The 22,959-nt window shown below is 38.7% G+C and overlaps 2 protein-coding genes across 2 annotated transcripts; one reads left to right on the forward strand and one right to left on the reverse strand.

Annotated features, from left to right (window-relative positions):
• Window positions 1-300: 300 nt before the first annotated feature.
• slc25a28 (solute carrier family 25 member 28) lies at window positions 301-7,353 on the reverse strand. Its single transcript, XM_061039772.1, has 4 exons — window positions 6,831-7,353; window positions 3,607-3,835; window positions 2,703-2,759; window positions 301-2,176 (listed from the first exon to the last, which is right to left on the reverse strand). Exons 1-4 carry the CDS (start codon window positions 7,170-7,172, stop codon window positions 1,632-1,634), a joined length of 1,173 nt encoding a protein of 390 aa, XP_060895755.1. The 5' UTR covers window positions 7,173-7,353; the 3' UTR covers window positions 301-1,631.
• A 5,845-nt stretch (window positions 7,354-13,198) lies between these two features.
• pyroxd2 (pyridine nucleotide-disulphide oxidoreductase domain 2) lies at window positions 13,199-22,391 on the forward strand. The gene is made up of 16 exons (XM_061039773.1): window positions 13,199-13,363; window positions 13,755-13,774; window positions 13,881-13,974; window positions 14,396-14,469; window positions 14,895-15,050; window positions 15,192-15,345; window positions 15,459-15,520; window positions 15,605-15,702; window positions 15,985-16,126; window positions 16,237-16,371; window positions 16,452-16,524; window positions 17,992-18,145; window positions 18,686-18,837; window positions 20,082-20,188; window positions 20,512-20,632; window positions 21,844-22,391. Exons 1-16 carry the CDS (start codon window positions 13,240-13,242, stop codon window positions 21,912-21,914), a joined length of 1,737 nt encoding a protein of 578 aa, XP_060895756.1. The 5' UTR covers window positions 13,199-13,239; the 3' UTR covers window positions 21,915-22,391.
• Window positions 22,392-22,959: the final 568 nt, after the last annotated feature.

The raw sequence follows: 22,959 nt of genomic DNA on the forward strand, positions 1-22,959 counted from the left end.
GCACCTGTGTCCGAGACTAAACAACTGTACCTGCTTCAAACTAAAAATAAATACCTGAAAACACAAACAAACATGTTGTGCAGATGTGACTTCAGGCATCGCTTCCTTTAAATCGATCTCATTCATCGTTTTTAATTAGCAACAAATACCAAGACTTAAAGTATGCCACACTTTCATGTTAAAATGCCTAAATGTAGTCGTTCTTTTTGATACAAGTGCGGAATTGACAATTTATAAAAGACCACCTATTTATTCATTAGCATCCAGAAACATTTAAAGAAATCAAACCAGAGCTTCACATCATGTATGAGCAGTGAGTCGAGCCGTGCTGCTCAGTCTTTATTCAATGAGTGCAATTCTGTGTTGAAAACAATCAGACATCAATCAGTAAGAATGACAGCTTCCATTGATGTGTTCTCAATGGAGGGTTTACACATTTTGAGTGGGATACTGAACTCCTTGAAATTCTGAGTCTAATCTTTTTTTTTTTGGGGGGGGAGGGCACAGGACCTTGTACACAACTTTTTACTGTCGCGTGCACTGACACTCTAGTTCACAAGCTTAATGTGATAGCTGCAGTTAAAGCACGGAGATGGCCATTTTAATGCTGCTATGGTCTGCTCTGCAACACAAGTACAAAGGCATTAATGGTGAGTTTTTGGATGATCTAAGGGAGATTTAAAGTGTGATGTGAAGGAAAATAAAAGTTTAAAGTAACATATTAGCTGTAAATAAAATATCAGTTACGGATTATTAAAAATAAATTAAACAAAATCTTAAGATATTTTTTTCTCAGTATTTTTAGATCACCAGCGACACTGATGTTTTAAATGGCGATCACATCTAATTTGTTCCTTTAAAGCAAAGAGGAAAACACAGAGGGACCCAAAATCTGATCTGTTTTTGTTAATCTGCGAAACCTTCAAATGAGATGTCTTTTTTTTTTTTTAAATGACAGATCAACTGATTCTGACTCTACTTTCATCTATTTTAGTGGCCAGGTTGACAAGGATCAATGTATTTCCTCAGAGGTACGTTTGTATGTTTTTAGCTGCAAATAAAATAAAAGTGGAACAATTAAGTCAGATAATTGTGATTAAAGACTGGCCCTGTGTGTTTATAGACACAACTAAGTTTTTGTCTCATCTAGGATTCATACATCCAAAAAACAATGAGTATTTAACAAGAGTCAGTCAAAGGTTTTAATTAAAAACTCAAGGTGTGAATGGGTTGAAATAAAAACTTCATGAAAAACAGCAAAGCTTGTGAAACTACAAGACAGTAACTGAGATACACTACTGCCCCCTGCTGACAACCTTTACAACTCAAAACTTGTGCGTTGTTCTCATCTATCCTCAGCTTGGACAAACGTAGTGGCCACTAGAATGACTTAACCAGAATCTCCACATTGACTACATCTATAATGCTGCACTTGTGTTTTCTTGACATAACTCAAACCGTGGATTGACTTGAAATAATGTATCAGAAAAAGTAACTGTCTTTCTTGTCTGCTATGTCTGAAAGGGATGGGACAACTGCAGTGGATTTAAGTCAGATTCTATGTGCGTATCGACTTCTCCTCACAGGGAGGGCAGAGCAAAATTAGAAGAGATCAAACGTGGGAAATATTTCTAAGACTCCACGTGCTGCGCTCTCCTCTTGTTGTGCTGGTGCTTGGTGAGTCCGTACTTGAAGAACTCATAGACCGACCAGCTGATGGCCGTGGAGGGCATCTGGTAGATAACCCTCGCCTGGACTCCCATGAAGAAGCCCTTCAGGCCGCCCAGCCTGTAGACTGTCCGGAAGGCATGGGCCAGGCCTGAGATCTGTCTGTGGGCTCCTTGGCTGGGAGAAGGGGAACCGAGAGTTAGAGACTCTTGGGTGTTGAGCAGGGTCTTGCACACGTCTAGAGGTGTGGTCGCAGCAGCGGCGATGGCTCCAGCCAAGGCTCCTGACAACATGTGTGATGAGGGATTGTATTGTCTTTGGGGATTGAGCAGCTCCTGCAGGTACTCATAAGTCATGAAGTGGAGCGCCTGGAAGGGCACGTTCATGGTGAGCTGGGTGGTGTAGCTGCGGTAGAACGCGGCAGGGCCCTCTTTATGCCAAATGGCGCGTACACAGTCCATAACGCCGCGGTAGGGCGAATTATACATCTGCATGCGTTGCTTCACAACTAAGGACCGAAAGTTGGTGTAGTGTCAGGAACCAAATGTGTCCAGGGTTGGTGGCAAGAGGGGGAACAAGATGGAAGAAGATTAGGCAAAATAAGTATCAAACATTAGTCAACTGCATTATCTTCCACACTGGCGGTCATGTGCGTCTCCTTTGTATTATTTGTATACATGTACTGTATGTATCCATGTACCAACTGTGTACGCTGTGACTACAAAGTGCAATACAAGTTTTGAAGGTGTATAAGTGAGTTGTAAATTGTTTTCTGACAGCTGCACCCCGTCCAACAGCTGCACAAGAGGACTCTACCCAGTGTCCTTCTACTGACATGTTTGGGCAGGTGCACTGCAAGCAGCTGTCAAAGTCAGTATGTGTGACCGCAGGGTTAAGGCCGACGTGTGAAGAGGGTCGGTCCAGGCGTGGCACCTGCAGGTTTCTTTACCGAGACTTCTGTATGGCGAACTCTATTTTTCAGAGACATATTCTAGGCCTCAACGACTGAGGTTATTTCGAAATGTTGCCCTTACCTTCCGCTGGATTCATGGCTGCGTCGTGAAGCAGTGTGGCCACACACCCAGCTGTACCTAAAACAAACACACCACCTTAGATATTACTAGACATTGTGATAATCAGAAATACACAAGGAAATGAGAAGAGACTGCAGCAAAGATGCACAGAACTAGAAGAAAAAGCAATATGAGCCTTTTTGATGATGTAACAGCTTTCCCTACCTTAATCCTAAAAGATGTCATGCTTAAACTGTACATCATAGCAGCAGCACTGGTGCTTATTCAGCAAACTGCACAGGAAAGTTCACTAGAGAGCACGCTTGACCAAATGTAGGCGATCAAACCTGGGCAAGGAGAGACACCTAGTGGATAAGGAAGGTAATAGCTCCTTTGGTAGCTATTTAAACCAAACCCGTAAGCTTAAGGGAAAAGGACTAACTGAGGAGAGAGCAGATGAGACTGGAGAAAGAGGACTTACCGAGCCTCCCACAAAACTGGAATAGAAGAAAGAGAGAGAGTGGGGAGAACAGGGAATAAGGCAAAGGTTGACATTCAGAGCAAACTGAATCTGTGGTTCCTGTTTTGTAGTCAAGGTAGACTTCACTGAACTTTACTCCTTTTGGACAGATTAACTTGTTGTTGTTGTTGTTTAACTTTCCCAAAAGGCAGCGACAGATTGACACTTGACCCTGGACTCTGGAAAGGCCTAGTCCAATTTGATGACTTGCCACGGGTTTTTAGGACCGGTCAGGGCCTGCCCCCTTTGTACTCTGATTAAGCCAATTCAGCAGCTTCATAATACTTGGACAAGTCCTACATATCAACCAATTTGTGGGTGACCTCGAAGGCAAAATAAATACATGATCAGTAAATCAAGAGTATATTTTATAGTTAGTGTGTAGATATGTATGTTTTATGGTACCATTAGCCAAATGACTGTTAGCCCCTGGGTGAATGACATCACTTAAAGTCTTTTTGAGTTTCTCATAGCAGGCAAAATAGAGGGCATGAGCAGGTCCCGCCCCAACCGCTGTTGCATTCAGCCCTCTCATTGGCCGCCAGACTCCCTCCGTGGCTACAATGCGGCGGAGGGCATCCATGACGTTCCTGTAGCGGGCTGCGGGTTCAGGCTGGAGGCTCTGCATTCTCGTCTGGGAGGAGAGGAAAAGGTAGAGTTTGGCGAAGTTCAGAATCAACAGTTTGCCCCTTCCACGCCAAAAAGGGGCGCTAGGTATAAAGTTATGCAATGAATTTTAAATTGAAAAGAAAGTAATGCATGATTTAAACGTCTCCCTAATGTAGCAGAGTAATGAAAATATTCTGTCCTGCGTCTAGTGCAGGGTGATTTAAGGTCCCAATGAGGGAAATGAGGTGTTGGACATTGTGTTTGCCACGTTGGTGTACATGTATAATTGAATAGAAGGAAGTATGGAGTTACAAGATCCAAGGTCATAAGGGGACACAAACTGACTTCCTGGAAGCCTCCTTTCCCACTGACCGTTCTGTTTCTCACTTCCTCTGAACACATACATGCACATTGCACACTGAGATCACCAAGGCATCACATAAAAATAAAAGGATATCCGTGTAGGGATCAGCATGTCAGTCACCGGCCATTTGATATTTAGAGCGAGGTTTTCTGGGGACAGACTGGGCGAGAGTGTCCGTCCATGAGGAACTAGCAGCAACATAATCCTTGAATACCAAACTTCCAGCTGAAAGGACAAATTTACACCACGCTGTGTATATTCATGTCGTGCTGTAGCAAAGCATAAACATGGCCTCATGTCACTCTATACTGCAGCTGTGGAATGCAAGGCCCAAAGACAGTTAGCTAACAGTGGTGTGAGTGTATGAGTGCGTCAGGATACTTCATGCCTGGCTGGCTCACATGCATACTGTGTGCTGCATATAGTGAATAAAGACTTGTCTAAAAGCTGGCTTTCTCATTCAATCATTGCCCCATGTGCAAGTATGCAAGGACGTCTTCCATGTGACAGCCATAGGTCTGCTCTGCTTATCTTTGGCATGTTTGCACATCTAGAAAGCAATGACCTTTGTACTAAATGTAAACACTACATGCAACCACTCAGACATGTGTGTTTTTTTTCACCGTCTTATTGAGCTCAGATAAAATTCCATTCAAGTGCACTGCGCTGTTTATACTATAACAGATCTACAAATGCAACACGCTTTTCCTAAACCCACAACAAACAAGGTGGGATTTAGGATACATCATCACTGAATGGCAGCTTATTCAAAAACTATAATTACACCGCAATCTCTTAAGTGCGGTACTTATTGTACAGGAGGAGAAGGCTTTTTTTTTTTTGGTATTGAGGGAAGCCTGGAAAAAAAAACCCTGATCAAATAAAAGGGTCAAGTTAAGTTGAATCTCAAATATTAAATGTTTCTTTCTTCTGCACAAATGTGTGGGTAATACGCAGTGAAGTCCAAAGCCCTCTCTTCGTGTTTGAAAAGAGAGGGCCTCGGAGCTTTCTTTTCTTGTGATTTATGTGCATCTCTATCGAAAACAGCAATCCAAAGCTCCTTGTTTGGAATCCAGGAAGTCCTCCCTTCCAAAACGATTTGATTTAGATATTTTTGCTGAGTCACATTGCTCGTAATCTCCCGGGCCCTTTCCTGGAATGATGCAGAGATCTGGGAGTGTGCATAAGAAAGCCTTTGGTAAATATTGGTCTTCTTAAAGGTTAAGGGCTGGACAGTCTATCCCAGAGTTAGACTACAGGTGGTTGAGACATGGCTGAAGAAAAGCTTCTCAGTCTGACTATAGTATGCTCAATGCCACTTACTAGCCCGATCTCTTTAACCTTGTGTCTGTGCTAGACAAAGGTCACTAATGCACAGTAAACAACTAGCTGACCTCTCAGGTGCAATAGTTCATACCATATTTGGTCAAAATAAGACAAAAAAACCCCCGAAATTAAACAAACACGACCACATGATATGAAGTCAGCTAGGGTGCATGACTCACTTGTGATCATAGACCTTTGCAAACAATAAGTTCTGTTGTTATGAAGATAGAAAAACTACAAAACTATGTGTTGAGAAAAGGAGGAACAGATGGTTCTTTTGTGGACAGGAGAAGCCAAATTCTTTGCAGTTTGCAGTTCTCTACGCTCCGAGACTGTGGAACAACCTTCCTGGAGGGTCTGAGAGGAGCCCAGAATATCGAGATTTTTAAAACGCAGTCTTAAAACTCATTTATCAAGTCTGGCTTTTATATCAATTCAAATCTTAACATTACTGTATTGTCTTTTTTTTTTAATCCTACGACAATTTTAAATATTTTCCTCTTATGTATTTATTTTAACATCTCGTTGCTTTCATGTGTCGTATTTTATTTTATTTTTATACATGTTTTTTTTATTCTTATTGGTGTGCATTAGTCTCTCAGTGATTTTATAAACTACTTTATGTCAACAACTTTTCTGCACTCTTGTTAAGCACTTTGAACTGCAATTTAATTTGTCTGAAAGGTGCTGTATAAATAAAGTTTGATTGATTGATACTGTGTTTGCAATCATTCTCAATAACAATGTTTACGTTTCTAGAAATGTTCAACACACGGATTTATTTTGTAAAAACATTTTTTACATTTTTTAAAAGCTGTGTTCTCCCATCTCTGTTTTGCTTTTGGAATTAATAACTGGTCTTATTGTAAAAAAAATAAAATAATAATAATATATATATATCACATGAAATATTTGCATCACTTGTTCATATCCGGTTCTTTTTTTCTGTTACACACTTCAAGTGCGTATGAGTTGCGCAGCATCTTATCAACTCTGCCTCTGACAGCAACTTTGATTCCGTTACGTAAAGTCATTTTTTTTTACGTCAAGTGACCATATGGGCTCCAAGTGTTTGACCCTTGCTGCTTAAGGTTGTCATAATAGCATGCTAACAAGTTAGCTCGCAGTGATGTGGAAACGCTGAGCAGACTGACCTTGTCCTCACTGCGGTGTGTTTAGGTTAGCACACAAGCTAATGAGCTCTGCTAAAACATGAAGGGTGCATAACAACAAAAAAACGCACCCAGAGCACAACAGAGATAATGCAATGGAAGCACTTCATATTCATAGAAAGTTTAGGGTCGGGCTGTTAGCCTAGAAGCTACGCTACCTTGACACAGTCGATGGGGAACATGAGGCAGTGCTCCATGATCCCGGCCACGGCTCCAGCCAACATGTGGGTGCTGGTGGAAGCGCCCTGTGGCAGACCTTCATAGTCTTGTTCAGAGTCCTCTGTTTGTGCATCTTGCGCACGGATAAAATCAACTGTCTGTATCTCCGTTTCCCCTCCAATCCGGGGTGCCAGGCTCCCCATGATACTTTCCGAAACTCCCCAGAATCTGCCCCCCAGCCATCGAACTTCTGCCCCGGCTGAAGCACCAGCAACCCCGGGATCATTGCCTGTGGTCTCCGCTGTCATCCGACGCCTCCTCACGAACCCATCTGCTTCCATGAGAAACCGGGTGAAATGTTAAAGTCTTAAGACGGGTGTCCAGAGGTGGATTTGGATCCTAAAGTTTTACATTCCTATGGGGTGCTCTTGTAGCCTCTCACCAGCTACGCCATTCCCTCCCTGCCTCAATGCGTCCTGCAGCTTCGAGCAAAAGCAACAACGGAGGCCTCGATGGACAAATACACACGGAGCGCCCCACCACAGGCCGTGATCAGGAAGTAATCCCTGATTGGTTACTTTGGCCGAGTCCTACTTCCGCTATTGGTTTACAGACATGCCATTCATGTTTGGGATGTTGGTGAAGACTTCAAACTCTGTCATGTGGCACTTTTACATGAGGGTTGTTGCTTAACTGTATGCGCACCTGTGAAAGCTATCAAAAGACCAACTGAGGACACTATAGGAAAGCTGAAAAAACAAACTCTAAATCAAACAAATGCAGTTTGTGTTCAGCTCACTAGGTTTATTTTTCAATTTGTTTATAGAATAGAATAGAATAGAATAGAATAGAATTACTTTATTGATCCCAAACTGGGAAATTGTGGCGTTACAGCAGCAGGTTATCCAAAAAACACAATATGAGTAAAAAACACAATGTTAGCAAATCTAAACACAATATAATATTAAATACAAAGTAAATAAGTACTAAAAAATATCAAAAAATAAGAATGTGAATATATACAACCAGGATTTAACTAAGCTAACTTACTAGTTTTAAATAGGAAGATTAAATATGGAAGATTGAATGTAAATGTGCAAAAACAGAGTTGTAAACTAGCACTAAGAGTTGTCCCTTAGTGCTAGTTTTCAGTCTCCTTTGCATTGTTGTGAATTGCAGCTTTATACCCACTGGAGCATAACTCTCTAACTCAGTTAACACCTAATGGCCTAGGAAGGCTTAGATCAGTAAGTTCACTTTTTTTTAGAAATGTGAGTGACAACACAAAACTGTTTTATATTTATAAGTGACTATTGATCTTAGCCATCTTGACAAGTCAAATGTTTTTGATCAGCCCTGCATCAGATGGGATGACTAACAACAGCAGTGGTTATGACCTGTGATATAAAGCCCTCTTTCACATCAATCCTCTCTCTCTCTTACTCGTATGGCATCTGCTAATTTCAACGCAGCAAAGGCACATAGACAGGCTGGAAATAGTTTGTTCAGAATAAGAGGAACACTGTTTCTATCACAAAAGGATCCGTCTATTGTAAATTCATTTAAATATAACTTTTTCAGAAGTAGACCTGTACTTTACAAACTTGGTAAAATTGTGCAGAAATTATTCATTTTCAATCAAACTACATTTGAAATTAATTCGATTTTTCTGTAACCTCTGTCACATCTGGTTTAACAAATATACTCATTTTGACACAGGATAAAGATAGAACATAGAAATGTCCTTGTTATGTTAAGATTTTATCAATTAATCAACATGTGTGTATTCATAACAAATGTGATCTCAAGACACTTTACAAAAACAGCAGGTCTAGACTGTACTCTTTTGCTATATTAGAGATGTTATGACCAGTGAAGGACTGCAAGATTACATTTATTTTCATAGAGGATCATATTTAAATTGATTTTTGATTAACAGTTAAATAATTAATAAACATCCTCAAACATGTCCGTAGCATTATCTTAGAATAAAATGCACACAATCAACAATTCAAGGTATTCAGTATAAGCAGGAAAAAAAGCAAAATTCTTCAGAAGCCAGATTCAGCCAGAAGTGTATTAGATAGATAGAGAGATAGATAGATAGACAGATAGATAGATACTTTATTGATCCCGAGGGAAATTCAAAGCATCCAGTAGCAGGTTACAAAGACGTACATGACATGAAACATTTGTTACAAATTAAACCACAAAACCGACGCCCCTCCCATACATATATATTAACCTGAAAAAACATTTAAAGAATACCCCTAGATGAATCAAACTTAAACTGTGCAATTAAAAATAGATTTATACAAGAAATGTACATAACCCATGCAGGGATAAAAATATATGTGTAATTTAAAGCAAGAACCTTTAAACAGTTGAATATATTATTATATTATAATTATTATATAATTATTACTTATGTTTGATGAATTCATTTGAAAATGATATAATCTCACAGTTGTCGTCTTCCATCAATAAATTGATGAATAAATGTTTCGAGGCTGGATCAGTGTTTACAGTAAATTAGACAGGCTGACATTTCACCATATCACACAAAGCAATATTATTGAACCTTTATTGTATGTGCTTCTGATATTCAATATGATAATTCTTACATTATTTATTCATTATGTTCATTAAAACTCGTTTTTCTTCTTTCTTGAAACACAATTAAACAGTCTGCAAGGTGGTTTTCTATTTTGAAGTATTTTCTCTCTGAGCACTGTAAAAGGTCTGACTGTTATTTACTCAAAAAAATTATGGCACAAAAGGGACTATCTGATTTTAAGTCCTACTTAAAGTTAAAATAATTTAATAAATTAAGTAATTCCAAAAAAGAAATACAGTTAAAATGTGTTGGATATGGGGCGCTGGTTCAAATCCCGCCTGTGGCTCCTTTCCCCACTCTCTCTCTCTGATTTCCAACTCTATCCACTGTCCTATCTCTCCGTTAAAGGCACAAAAAGCCCAAAAATAAATCTTTTAAGAAAAATTGACTGATTATCGGAGCAAAATACATTTATATTTACTTAATATCTAGATGACATTTATTTGAATACACTATATAAAATGAACTCATTTCACATATTTCTTGGTTTATTCAAAACATTTACACTGTTATTCATCTCTACCTAAATTGACTGTAAAATGTAAAATGTATTAAGTAAATTGATAGTTTAAATAACAACTTGCTTAGCCTGCTGCCACCACGACCCGGCCCCAGCTAAGCAGAGGATAACGGATGGATGGATATATTCCATAATTACATGTTTCCATCATTTTTTAAAGTGCATCGACTCAACACCAATGCCTTATCGACTCAACACCTCACATCTTTTCAAAATGTGGGAATCGTTTTTTATTTCCAAGTACATTTACACATACAAATAATTTTAATTTAATTTTAAAATGTCTCTATTTATTTGAAGTTCAACAGGCAAGCATTTATTCATGTATTTTGTAAGTGCAAAATGCAAAAACACAGAAGACAAACAAAGAGAGGTTCTATAAGAAAAGAAATGCAGAAACCGTGTTTGTCCTGTTTGTTGCAAGCTACCAGAAGAGAAGAGCTTCTAAAGACTCCTACAGATGTTTTTTTCTATATTAACTCCTTTTAACAACCTGCTTTGAGACAGCAGCTTATGTGTCATAATTATAAATCCTTGGATCTAGCAGAAATCTGTCTCCAGCCTCACATCTTCACTCTAAGCTCTGCCCGGAGGTGGTAGAAGCGCTTCTTTTTTTCTTTCTGAAAATTATGTAATTGTGTTTGGTTGCGGCGCTGTTATGACATAATTGAATTTTCTCCTTTATTGCCTGGGAGAGCCTTCAAGAGCTGCAGTGTTGAATTTCTGCAGACAAAGGGGAATGAAGTGTTAATTTCTGCTTACAAGAACAAAAACTCCTGCTTCTGATCTGGTTATGGTTGACCGGCTGATATCTGCAGACGTTCCTTAAAGGAAATCAGGGAAGAGGGCATATCAGGATCGTTTCCCTTCCCTGAAAGTAATGCTACTCTAATAAACCATGGGAGAGGTCTGTTAGCGGGAAACTGGAGATCACCATAACACCTCATTTCATTCCCTCTGCATAGAGAGTGCACAATCTATACAAACCACAGGAATTATTTTACACTGTCTAAGCAAAACAAAGTCCAAAATCGGCATTATAGAGACAAGATGGGAAGATAACTTGGTTATGTTCTGCTGTGTTTGAATGTTTTTGTACCAGTTAACACTCTTTGTTCCTGAAGTCCCAATGGACGAGCCCCTCCTCTGGCTCTGTCTATTCCCTGGACTTGAGATGATTTATGGCCTCTTGTCTCATTAATGCTTAGTAAGTGAAGCACTATAGGGCAATAGGACATCTTCAACAGCAGCACTAAGAAACCATTCTGTGTGAAGAGCTCATCTTCAGACTCTCAAGGTGCAGGGCCCTTACTTTAAGATCACTTGAGCACCTGTCCAAAGTAGCAGGAAAAGAACGCCAAGTTCTATGATTATTTGTATTATGTATATTTTAAATATGAGGTGTGTTTAAATAAACAACTTGGTCAAACTTCTCTATTTCAGCTCTACTGGACACCAGTTGTGATCCTCTAATTTATTTATCTTTCCTCTACCCTGAGTGTTGACAGAACTGTGAAAAACTGTTTTTCTTTTCTATAATGCATCTCTGGATTGGAAGAGTCTGAAAAAAGTGCAAAAATTAGACACACTCATAGAGTGTCATAAAGACTGTGTTGATAGAAGCGTTGTTGTTTTTCTTCATAGGCCACTGTGTATTTCAATTCCTGGTTGAAATTGTGTGATTTTCTCATCTTGTGTTATTTAGCTTTGGATAAAAGCATCTGCTAAAAAAATAATTGTATTTAAAACTACTGTGAAGAACTTTCAGTTTGTGTCAATTTGGCTCCCCCCTGTGGACAAGGTGGTACCTTTTAGCTTTCCCCTGATTTTATCCTGAAAATATGTATTTAGAAATATTTTATTTGTAGACACAGGGGATCATCATGTCAAGATCATTGTATCATGAATATTAAAATGTCATCCTGCGTTCTTATTTCAGTCAAATCATGTGGAAAATATAAACTGTGCTTTTTCTGACACCAACTTTGCAGGTTTCAGGCATTAATAATAACAATATAAAACTAAAAACAATAAACTTGTCGCTAAGAGTCTTGTTAATTTTGTAAATCCTAAAGAGACATCAGTGTTAATTCTCATTCTGTTCCACAACCAGCTCAAAACTCCTCACAGGTGCTTTAAGTTGTTTTTTTAATGTGTTTTCTGATTTTGTGTGGCTGCTACCTATAGGTCAGCTCTCTCTTGTAAAATAGACTTTTAATCATTATGGGATTTAAAATAAACACACAAGGTAAAACACTTACAAAATAAAATAAAAAACTGAAATCACTTTGAATTTTCACATGATCTCCAAAGAGTCAAGATGAACAGTCTGCAGAGTCTTTATGCAGTCCTTGATGTATTTATTCATGACTGTGTGCTCATGTCTAAGCGTTTGCAAAAGTAACATCTTAAACTCTACACACTAAATGCAAATATGAAGCCAAAAATACTTGAATCAGCTAAATTACAAATTAGTGTTAAACAGTCCATTTCTGAGGTTGCTGTATGAAATGTTTGTGGACTTTTGTGATTTTGGAGAAGAATTAAGTGGACCAACTGTGCCACCTAGTGTTGAGTTTGATAATGACAGGCTGGTCCACCCATAGTATTCAACATGGTTACTTTATTACAGGTAAAAAGAAAAATACGGAAGAATGTATAATTCACACTTTGCAAACTGGCTTCAAAATTCTTCAATTTACCTATAAAACTGACCATTTAAAACAAAAAAAAAAATAGTATAACTCAGTGTCCACTTACCAACATTTTATTCCTTCTTATTTTTTAAACTTTCAATTAGAACTCTTGTCAAAGGTTTAGGAAGATATCAGACAAAAGGAGAGTTGTGTGTTATAGTGTGTTAAAGTGTACACCTCTACTTTTTAACATCCTCTAGGCCTTTATCCTACCTATCCTATGAGAAAGTGAGATCATGTGTAAAAAATAAAGATTAATAAACTTTATGTATTGAAATAAAATCCTGTAGGGCCATGTGCGTAAAATAGATTTCTAAACTAGATGCTTGTCTGATATAAAATGTTTGGTGGATGCATATAAATATCAACTACAAAATCTAAATTCATCTGTATCTAAACTTAAAACACTGAACTGCATCCGTCCTCCCACCACCACCCCAACATCCTAATCCAGACCAGTTTACCTTGAGTGTGTGGCCGTTTTCCTCACTCTTGCAGGAAACCGGATCTACTTTACGCGGCTCTAGGTTGGAAAGAGGCGGGACTGATGTGGGATCCTGTCTCAAACTCCTGCCATGGCTGCAGCGCTGTGGACTGACCGAGGACGGAGGGCTGTGACTGTCGTAGGGACAGTGACGAGATCCAGATCCAGTCAGGCCGCTTTGAAATCCCAGTATGACGCACTGGTCATCGGAGGAGGTGAGAACTTTGGGCTGTAGAGGAGGGAAAAAGTGCAACAAAAAAAACACAGGAGCTCTCCTGCAAAACAACAAACCCGCAAGGTACTCTGCGATACTGAGACCACATTTCAGCTTAAAACAAAAAAGTAACTCCTAAGAATTTATGCACACCTTTTTTAAACTGCTAAAAATAGTGACTTGGCTCTGGCTCTTGTTGTTCACTTCGTATTAAGGATTGGAGTTTCGTTTCAAGTGTTCAACTTTGGACTCATTAAGTTTGACTTTTGACTTGAAACACTGCAGGAGAGCAACTTGCATAAATTCCAAAGGGAAGCTCAATGTCATGTCATATCTATAGAAAATAATCATTTTTAGGATCACTGTCTGACTTATGTTATATTTCCTTGCAGGGCACAACGGGCTGGTGGCAGTAAGTCTAACTCTACACGTTTGACTCTCAACACCTACATTATGCAGTACACAAAATATGGCTCTGCAAGATGTTAAAGGTGATGTGTCTGTGTGCATGTGTCTAGGCTGCCTACCTACAGAAGGGAGGCCTGCAGACAGCCGTACTGGAGCGCAGACATGTGCTGGGAGGAGCAGCAGTGTCAGAGGAAATCTTCCCTGGTAAGGTGGCCTCTGGCTTGCATAAAAATCTGGTTGAACCCTGGTCATGGTCAGGGTGGTTTATCTCTGTTATCTCTAAGAGTTATCTCCATGAACTGATACTGTAGATGGGAACTTCTTTCTATCTTGCAATAAGTCAAAAACATTTGGCAGAGTTTTCTGTGATTTTTTTTTCAGAGTAAGTGAGACACTCCGGTACATAAGAACCAATAAACTCTTGTTTAAAATATTGTTTTCTAACCTCTCAGTAAATTGAACTTCTAATGATAAAGAAGGTTTAATTTTGTACAAATGGTGCAAATGTGCAGAATGGATAGAAAAAATAATACAAGTCCATAAGATCAGACGTTAATGTGTTGCAGTAGTTATTCTGAAAAGAAATGAACTCATCTTTGTGGAACTAACAATACTTCTGTTTCAGGTTTTATCTTCTCTAGGTGTTCGTATTTGCTCAGTTTATTAAGGCCCCACATATGTGCAGACCTGGAGCTCAAGGTAAGGAAAGAAAAAGTGTCAAATGTTTCCTAGTATTTCCTAATAGTTATGAGGAACTTGTGAAGACAGCAGTACTTCACAATAGAAGTTAAAAATCAAACATATTTACATCAGTTAAATAAAAAAATACAATAATGGAAAATTACACAGTAGCTACACTGGAAAGAGTTATTGTTATTAAAAAAACACACACAGTGTGTAGCATGAGGTGGTGATGCTGTTAAAGAGTCTGATTAAAGGCATTTAAAATAACTAAGCTGATGGCTTCATTTGCTTTTGTAGCTCATACAGATGCACCAGGAGTATTTCTTACCTTCATAACAATAAAAAAAACCTCCTCACAGGAGCTTTAAATCATTTTGGGAGGGGTTAAAGAGACAGGTCTTGTAAAATACTCTTTATATTTTCACTGCTTATATCTTTAGAAACATGGGCTGAAGGTGTATATGAGGGACCCCCACGCTTACACTCCCATGTTGGAGGAAGGGGTAGGAGGTGCCCCACCGAGGTCTCTCATACTTGGCTCAGATCTGTCCATGACCTTAAAGGAGATCAGCAAGTTCTCACAGAAGGATGCTCAGGTAAGTTTACAATAATGCTAGCCATTTTAAAAGCTTGACCGCAATGTCTTTGCATTTGTGCTCCACTGCAGATGTTTTTCCTCACACACATATCTCTACAAATCTCATCCTCACCTTCATCTCTTCTTTCACATTACCCAGGCTTATCCAGATTTTATTGCACACCTTGAGAAGCTCGCCGAAGCCATCCACCCTCTCCTGGATGCTCCTCCCGTAGACATTCCTGGTTTTACCTCTGGATCCCTGAGGAAGAGGCTGTCTGTAGCAAAGACCCTGATGCCTCTTGTTAAATGCGGTGCGTTGTTGGTATTAGCCTGGGTTATAAACTTGGTGTCAAAATAACAAATGATTCGATGTGTAGTAAATTTGTTTGTACCATAACTGACTTTTATTTTTTTTTATATGAAGGTATGAAACTGGGCACAAACATTCCAGATTTTTATGAGATTGTAACTGCGCCGATAATGAAGGTTTGTGGTGGCTTACACAACTTTTGGCAATTTAAAATATCTTTTTTGAAGGCAACTGGACTAACTTGCGTTTTGTCGTTGTAGATTCTCAATCGGTGGTTTGAGTCAGAGCCACTGAGAGCAACACTGGCTACTGATGCTGTGATAGGAGCCATGACCAGCCCAAGCAGCCCCGGCAGTGGGTAAGTGACACTTGATGACTACAGGGTTAAAACGTAAACTACCTGAAGTCATCTACGAGAGAATCCTGAAAATTATATGCATCATTTCAACAATCTGTTTGCAATTTGTAAATCTTAGAATACTGTAAATTGATTTGTAATGTTAGGATAAATAATGCAAAAGTCTGACAGATGGTTTGAATATTCGTCTCTGAAAGAAAATACATCTAACAGTCAAAATTACTTCCTTGGAAATTCCAAAGTTATCTCCAAAAAAAATATTTGCATGTTCTTGCCTCAAAGGTATGTGCTCCTGCATCATGTGATGGGGGAGGTGGAGAAGGAGAAAGGAGCTTGGGGTTATGTGGAGGGAGGCATGGGAGGCGTGTCTCAGGCTATAGCTAGCTCTGCTCGATCATATGGTGTGGACATTTTCACTGAGAAGGTAATGTAGTTTTTGATCTAATGCAGTTTATACTGTGGGTTAAATGTGATTGTATACCAGTGTTTGTATCATGGCCATTATTTATGAAGATGTGTGTGTATCCCTGCCAGGATGTAGGTCAGGTGCTGATTGGTCCAGATGGAGCTGCCAAGGGGGTGGTGCTGAAGGATGGCACAGAGATCCAGAGTAAAGTTGTTTTATCAAACGCTACCCCGTACGTTACCTTCAAGAAACTCACACCTCAGGTAATACGGTTAAATACGAACAACATGCACGCTTTGCATCATACGATATGATTTATCGTAGCTTCATGTTCTTCTTTCAGACAGCCCTTCCTCCAGAGTTCATCAAAGCTGTTGATCAGATTGACTATACCTCACCTGTTACCAAGATCAATGGTAAATCTGTTCTCTTGCTCTCCTGCAATAATAACCGTAGTATTAACCCATATTAGTTCATCTTTAATAAGGTTATAAAGTGCTTCACAAAAAGGTGATTATACCTAGCAGCAGCATTTTGGTATTAATTTAGGACGACCAAGGGAAGTCTGACTAATATAAGATCTCATCGTCTTTAAAAGATGAAAGCATGCCTGAATAACCTTCTTTACTTTGGCATCAAAACACAGTCCAGAATCAAGCTGAACAAATAAGTTTCTTGCATTTGGCTTAGAGGGATCTGAGACAACTGTCTATGTGAGTGAAATATGTGGTGTGTCAAACCAGATAGATAGATACTTTATTGATTCAGAGGGAAATTCAAAGCATCCAAAACCAGTTTACAACACACACAAGATAAGAGACATTAGTTACATCTTACATCACCTGCTGTCCCCCTTCCCATATGTATATATTAACCCAAAAGAAGAGTTAAAGAAACCCCTACAGAGATCAAAATTTAACCCGTACAATTAAAAATTAGACTTATACCAAGAAAATTTTACGACGCGAATGTACAATTTAACGAAACCTATGATAACTTCACCATCATGTTTAAGGGAGGTTTTGAGAAATCTAATAGATATCAGATCAACAGGCAGTAAATTGAGTTGGACTGCTCTGATTAGTAGATTGCAATGGGACGTACAACTAACTGGGTTTGGTCCACTGTACATTTTGTTTACTAATTACTTAAACCCAGGGAACGCATTAAATGGAAAAGAGTAGTGGACCTAAGATGGATCCTTGAGGAACACCATGGATGAAATGGGAAACAAAAGATGAGAGAGCTCGTAATTTGACTGCTAACAAATAATGGATATTTACCAATTATATCCAAAAGTGCTGACTGTAAAAATGAAATACAATGTTGACTCTCCTGTGATACAAAGGAGACACTTTTTTTTCTTCAAGATTTTTGTCAGGCAAAGGTTCCCTGACAGGGTGTTGTGCCCATGTTGTCCATGTCTCTATATAAACGTGAAAATGAACTAAATAAAAAGTATTTCATTTAAATTATAATAATGTATAGTGTCACAGTAAGAAGGGGACTATATGATTCAGGGCTCATTCTTCTGTTTTTACTCAAGATTGTTTCTTTCCTCCAGTTTTTGTGAAATATATTTGAAAGCTTTGCAGTGTGTAGACATACTTCAGAGTATTAGTCTGGTTTCTATGTGTGTTAAAGCAACTACTTAGAAAGCAGTGAAGTTTTTGTGTGAAGTCAAGCATCAACAAATTTCCTCAACAGACATTTATATTTTCACTGACAATTACCCTAATTCCAATCTAAACATTTAGCAGTGTGGAAATTTGCAGCCAAGTCTTTTCAGAACCAAAGCAGATGTTTTCATAAAATCTTGCATAATCTTACAAAGAAAACAACTGATTTCATGCCATTTTCTTTGTTGTGGTTTGTTTTTACAGTGGCAGTGGACAAGCTACCAAACTTCCTAGCAACTCCCACACCCGATAACAAACCAGGGCCCCACCATCAGTGCTCCATTCATCTCAACTGTGAAAGTGTAGAGGTATTGGAGACAGCGTACAAAGAGGCCATGAATGGGCGACCCTCAGCAAGGTATACATTTTTACTTTCTAACAAAATTAAGAAACCAAATCTTCCTTTCAGTCCAAAACTTCAAGCAGTAAAAAACAGTTTCCCTCAATGTTCATGCACAGATTTGCATTTAAGTTGTAGATTAAAGCTTTCATTCTTTACTGCAGAGAATATGGACAAAGTGGTACATGCTTGTTATTGGAGATTAGAGATTAACCTTGCAGCTGCAAAACCTTAAAATGTCTCCTGCATAATTTCTTGAAACTATAATAGTAAGCACCTTGTAAACGTTCCCCCCCCCCCCCACATTTATTTCAACATAATTCTCAAATTGACTGGATTAGCACATTCACATATACTTTATCTCTTACATTACCCTTGAATAAATAGATCCTCTGAAGATCTTTTTTAAATTGTTTCTACATCAATTTGTTTGAATGGTTGAAAGCAATACCAGTCATCCAATCTTGAATATTTAGCAGATTTTTTCTTAGGTCCCAAAGTGTCACATTTAAAAAACTCACTTGTATCTTATCTCATCATGCTGCTCTTTTCTTGCAGACCCATGCTGGAGATGACCATCCCATCAGTGTTGGATCCCACTCTGGCTCCCCCTGGCTGCCACGTGGTGTCACTGTTCACCCAATTTACCCCCTACCACATAGAGGGCAAGGAATGGACTGAACAGGATAGAGAGGCCTATGCAGATAATGGTTTGAATCACATATTAATCCTAAACTTCTTATAGTATCAATTTGTCAGAAGTAGAGGTGGCAGTAAATACAAACATTTTTTTACTATAGTAGACAGATACAAATATGTATGTAAAAATAAAATATATAAAAAAAGGAGATTATTAAAAAATAAAATAGATCCATCCTTACTGATATAAAAGTGAAAAAGTACAGGTTCTGAAATGTTCTCATAGTGTGAAGGTTACTTCATCTATGGGGAAATATTAAACTTATATAACTAGAAACTTCACTTACTGTAAAAGGGGAAAAGGAATACAAGGAACATTCACTTTCTCCAATGCACATCAGTTGTATGGGATATGGCTTCTCTTTGGGAAAACAAAGGGTCATATTTTATTTGTTTTATCGTACCTTTAGGTTGAAATGAGTCAGGATTTGGGTAAGGCACGGTGTGCAGTGATGAAAATAAGTGGATAATAATTATCCTCATATGCATTGAAGCTAAAGTAAAGAGTCCTTTTTGTTTAAATTTGGGGAGTAAATATGAAAAGTTTTCAGAAAATACACAAGTAAAGTACTGTTACCTAATAATCTGCTTGGTTACAGTAACATAATATTTGTACTATGTTATTTTCAAACTCTGGCAAAATGTATCCAGTGCTTCTACATTTACACATTTTAACACGCTGAGCTTAAATAGATCTTGAAGCTCCAGTTTTGTCAGTTTGTGTTGATTCTGGCGTTTTATGTGGACAAAGTAGTTCCTCTTTTGCTTTGCCGATTTTACCCTGTTCATTTGTAAGTCATGTTTTTTTAAGCATAGCATCTCAGTTTGCTTTCTTAAACTGTCAATTGCATCCCTCAAGAATCTGAATTAACAACATGCTGTTTCTGCAGCATCACTTTGTCTGACACCTACCCTGTAGCCTGCACACTTAAAAAAAACAACTAGATAGAAATAATCAATCTTACTGAGGGCCTGGTTTGTAGGTCATGTCTCCTTTTACCACTGTAAAGCGGCCTTGGGTTCATTGAAAGGCGCTATATAAATCCAAGTTATTATTATTATTATTATTATTTAAAGGCATCCTTTTTGATTTCAGTCTGTTTCATTCGTGGCAAAAAACTCCTTACAGGAGCTTTAACCAATATTTGTATTTCTTTTATGATATGATAGAAAGCAAAACTAGATCCACCTTCTAAAACAGAAATGTACTCCTTTTGATTTATTCTAACTGCTCTGTTTGTCTCTCTCTCTTTAGTATTTGACTGGGTGGAGCAATATGCCCCTGGGTTCAAAAAGTCTGTGGTGGGCAGAGACATCCTGGCTCCCCCTGACCTGGAGAGGATCTTTGGGCTCACAGGAGGGGTACGTACTGTGCACACACTGAGGACGTTGGAAATCTGAATATCAATTTGAATGTGGATAGACATCACTTCTGCTTAACACAGTCCTCTGCTCACTGGATGAGGAAGTATTTTGCGTCCACTGAGGGTTCTGTTGTTCACTGTCTGCTCGGGGACAGACCTGTGAAAGCAGTTAATGGTTACAGAGTTTTACCACAACCCCTGACTCAAAGTTCACATTGACAGTGTGAAGTCACAACTCACTGAATGCCTCTGTTTATTACACAGGACTTTATTGAACATAATCAACAATATAAAAGTAAATAAACATTTTGCTCTTCACAGAATATCTTCCACGGATCAATGTCACTGGATCAGCTCTACTTAGCACGACCATTGCCCTCTCTCTCTGACTACCGCTCCCCAGTTAAAGGGCTGTACCTGTGCGGAAGTGGCTGTCATCCAGGTTTGCCTTTAATGCTAATCCCTCAGCTGAATATTAAACTGCAAGTGTGACTGGTTGTGAATGTTGTACACTCATTGTGTTGACTGGTGTTTGATAGCACAGTTCATGACCCTTTTGAGAATCATGTCCTCAATGCAGATGCTACAGAAGCGCAGGTTCTTGGTGATTTCAGGTGTTAACTATTGCCGTGTCCTTTTTTTAATAAATCCGGAAAATAGGCAGGGTCATTTTTTTGGCTGTGACCAGACCAACGAAGACATCAACATTTTAAACTCTAAATCTAACTGTCCTTTTTAAGTTCTAAGTGGTGTTTTAAAGCGTGTTTGTCTTTCTTCAGAGACTGGACCCAGGAGACCAACAAATTGAGTACTAAAAGCTTTATTCATCTTTCTCAGAATCCAAAGCAGTGAGCCGCCTGCAGACGACTGACCAAGACAAAGAATATCACACAATATATACTTCTTTTGCTGAGGGCGTGGAGATGGTATCCGCCTCCTCCACATGGGCTTGATAGCTCTAACTATGTCCCACATGGCCTGATAGCTCTAACTGTGCCCCACGTGGGCAGCCCCAGCCATGTCCCATACATTGCCACATGCTGTTCTCAGAAGTTAGCAGTCAAAACAAAAACCTACTGCAATGTCGTGTCTTCTTGATAAATGGGGTAAATATCTGGCCAACCATCTTGTGACCGGACATCGACACACCAACATAGCATGTATGTCAGCTTTTCTTGGAATGATGGTCCTTTTTCTTGTATTTGTCCCTCCTTCACCTCTCGTAAATGTCAGGTTGGCCTAAGATTTATTACTGAATTACCCCAAAAGCGAGCTCGTATGAAACTTGAGACCTCACTCTTTGACCATGCAAAATTTCATCTAAGCATTGACTTATTTTCACTCTATCCTTGATGAATTTCACTTTGTAGGCTCAGTTTGAATTCATGTACACCTGTGCCCTTCTGCATTTCATCCTTCGTTGATTATGTTATGTTTATAATATGCAACCCTCACACTATTATTATTTATTTATCTAACTTGCATAATATGTGTCTATTAGTTCATTATTATACTGAAATACTATTATGATTATTCATGACCACTCTATATAAATGTTGATTATAATGAATATAAATACATGCCTTCAGGTGGGACACTACACTATTTCTGACTAATTCTTCTTTGTTTTATGTGTTCAATGTGTTTTTTTAGGTGGTGGTGTGATGGGTTCTCCAGGCTGGAGTGCAGCTCTCACTGCCATGGCTGATCTGAAACATCGCTGAAAAGAATCTGACATCAGCTGAAGCATGAATATCAACACTCCCTCAAACTAGCTACTTGATCGGCTGTGTCTCCCTCCTCATGTATCGTTGCGCATCCTAATTGTAATGTTTTCTGAAAAATAAAAAGATGCTCAGTGGTGGCTTAACAACAGCACAGCTCGGCGGGACAGAGACAAAGAAAGAGGCGGTCAGGCTCTTTGAAGGCCGTCAACCTGAAAAGTTCAGAAGTGCAGAACCCGGGTTTTACTCTTGGTATTAAACAGTAGTCACCACTTTTGAAGCACCTCTTATGAAGTCATCTAACTGAGCCAGCAGAGAAAGACTGATACCAAATCAATCACAGTGTTGAGATAAATGCAATTCATAAGATGACTCACCCTTGACTTAATGAAATGAACCAAAACTGTAATCAAAGGAAATGACGCACAATGAGCCTTTCTTACAACTTTTTATGAAAAAACTCTGAAATGAAATTGAGTATATGTGTTTCAGTTTCTAAAAATTATTTGGAGGCTGTATTTTTTGTGGGAGTGAGATTATATTTTAGGATGTAAGAGTATATGTCTAATGATAGGTAAGATCATTTCAATAGTCCTAATAACATTTTAATGTTTCTAAACTTCTTAGTGTCCCAGTATGGTTTTAAATGGAATCCAGTAGGCCTGCAAACATGTGTGCGATTACATTTTTTGATATTGTGACAATATGAATGGTGGCAGTAGCTCAGTCTTTATTCTCACTCTTACATCTCTCCATTAGTTCATGTCCATAGGATCCTGTTTGTGTATGTGTGTATTTCAGCCTATGTGTGTGTGGCATGTTCAACAACAGAGTGTAAAATTGAAAGTTTTGAATACGGTATATCTTAATTCATCTTAAAGAGTGCATCCGCTATTTCTGTCTATCTGCTGTTCTTCATGTTTTATACTACAATACCTGAGTTTGAAACCAGTTCGTCCTGAATCCAATATAAATTGTCTCTAAGTAGTCTTCTGACATAAATTCAGACTTTTGTGATGTGTTTATTGCGAAGGGTCATATCGCA

Source organism: Labrus mixtus, chromosome 6 (genome assembly GCF_963584025.1).
Source record: "Labrus mixtus chromosome 6, fLabMix1.1, whole genome shotgun sequence".
NCBI lineage: Eukaryota > Metazoa > Chordata > Actinopteri > Labriformes > Labridae > Labrus > Labrus mixtus.

What these genes read in the sequence shown, in the direction of transcription:
- pyroxd2 (XM_061039773.1), top strand. Translation starts at nt 13,240, where the DNA reads ATGGCTGCAGCGCTGTGGACTGACCGAGGACGGAGGGCTGTGACTGTC. An exon ending in TCTCACAGAAGGATGCTCAG is followed by an intron (nt 15,051 to 15,191) that starts GTAAGTTTACAA and finishes CACATTACCCAG; the next exon opens with GCTTATCCAGATTTTATTGC. An exon ending in AGAGGCCTATGCAGATAATG is followed by an intron (nt 18,838 to 20,081) that starts GTTTGAATCACA and finishes CTCTCTCTTTAG; the next exon opens with TATTTGACTGGGTGGAGCAA.
- slc25a28 (XM_061039772.1), bottom strand. Translation starts at nt 7,172, where the DNA reads ATGGAAGCAGATGGGTTCGTGAGGAGGCGTCGGATGACAGCGGAGACC. An exon ending in TAACAGTCATTTGGCTAATG is followed by an intron (nt 2,760 to 3,606) that starts GTACCATAAAAC and finishes TGTTTGTTTTAG; the next exon opens with GTACAGCTGGGTGTGTGGCC. An exon ending in AGCCATGAATCCAGCGGAAG is followed by an intron (nt 2,177 to 2,702) that starts GTAAGGGCAACA and finishes TTCGGTCCTTAG; the next exon opens with TTGTGAAGCAACGCATGCAG.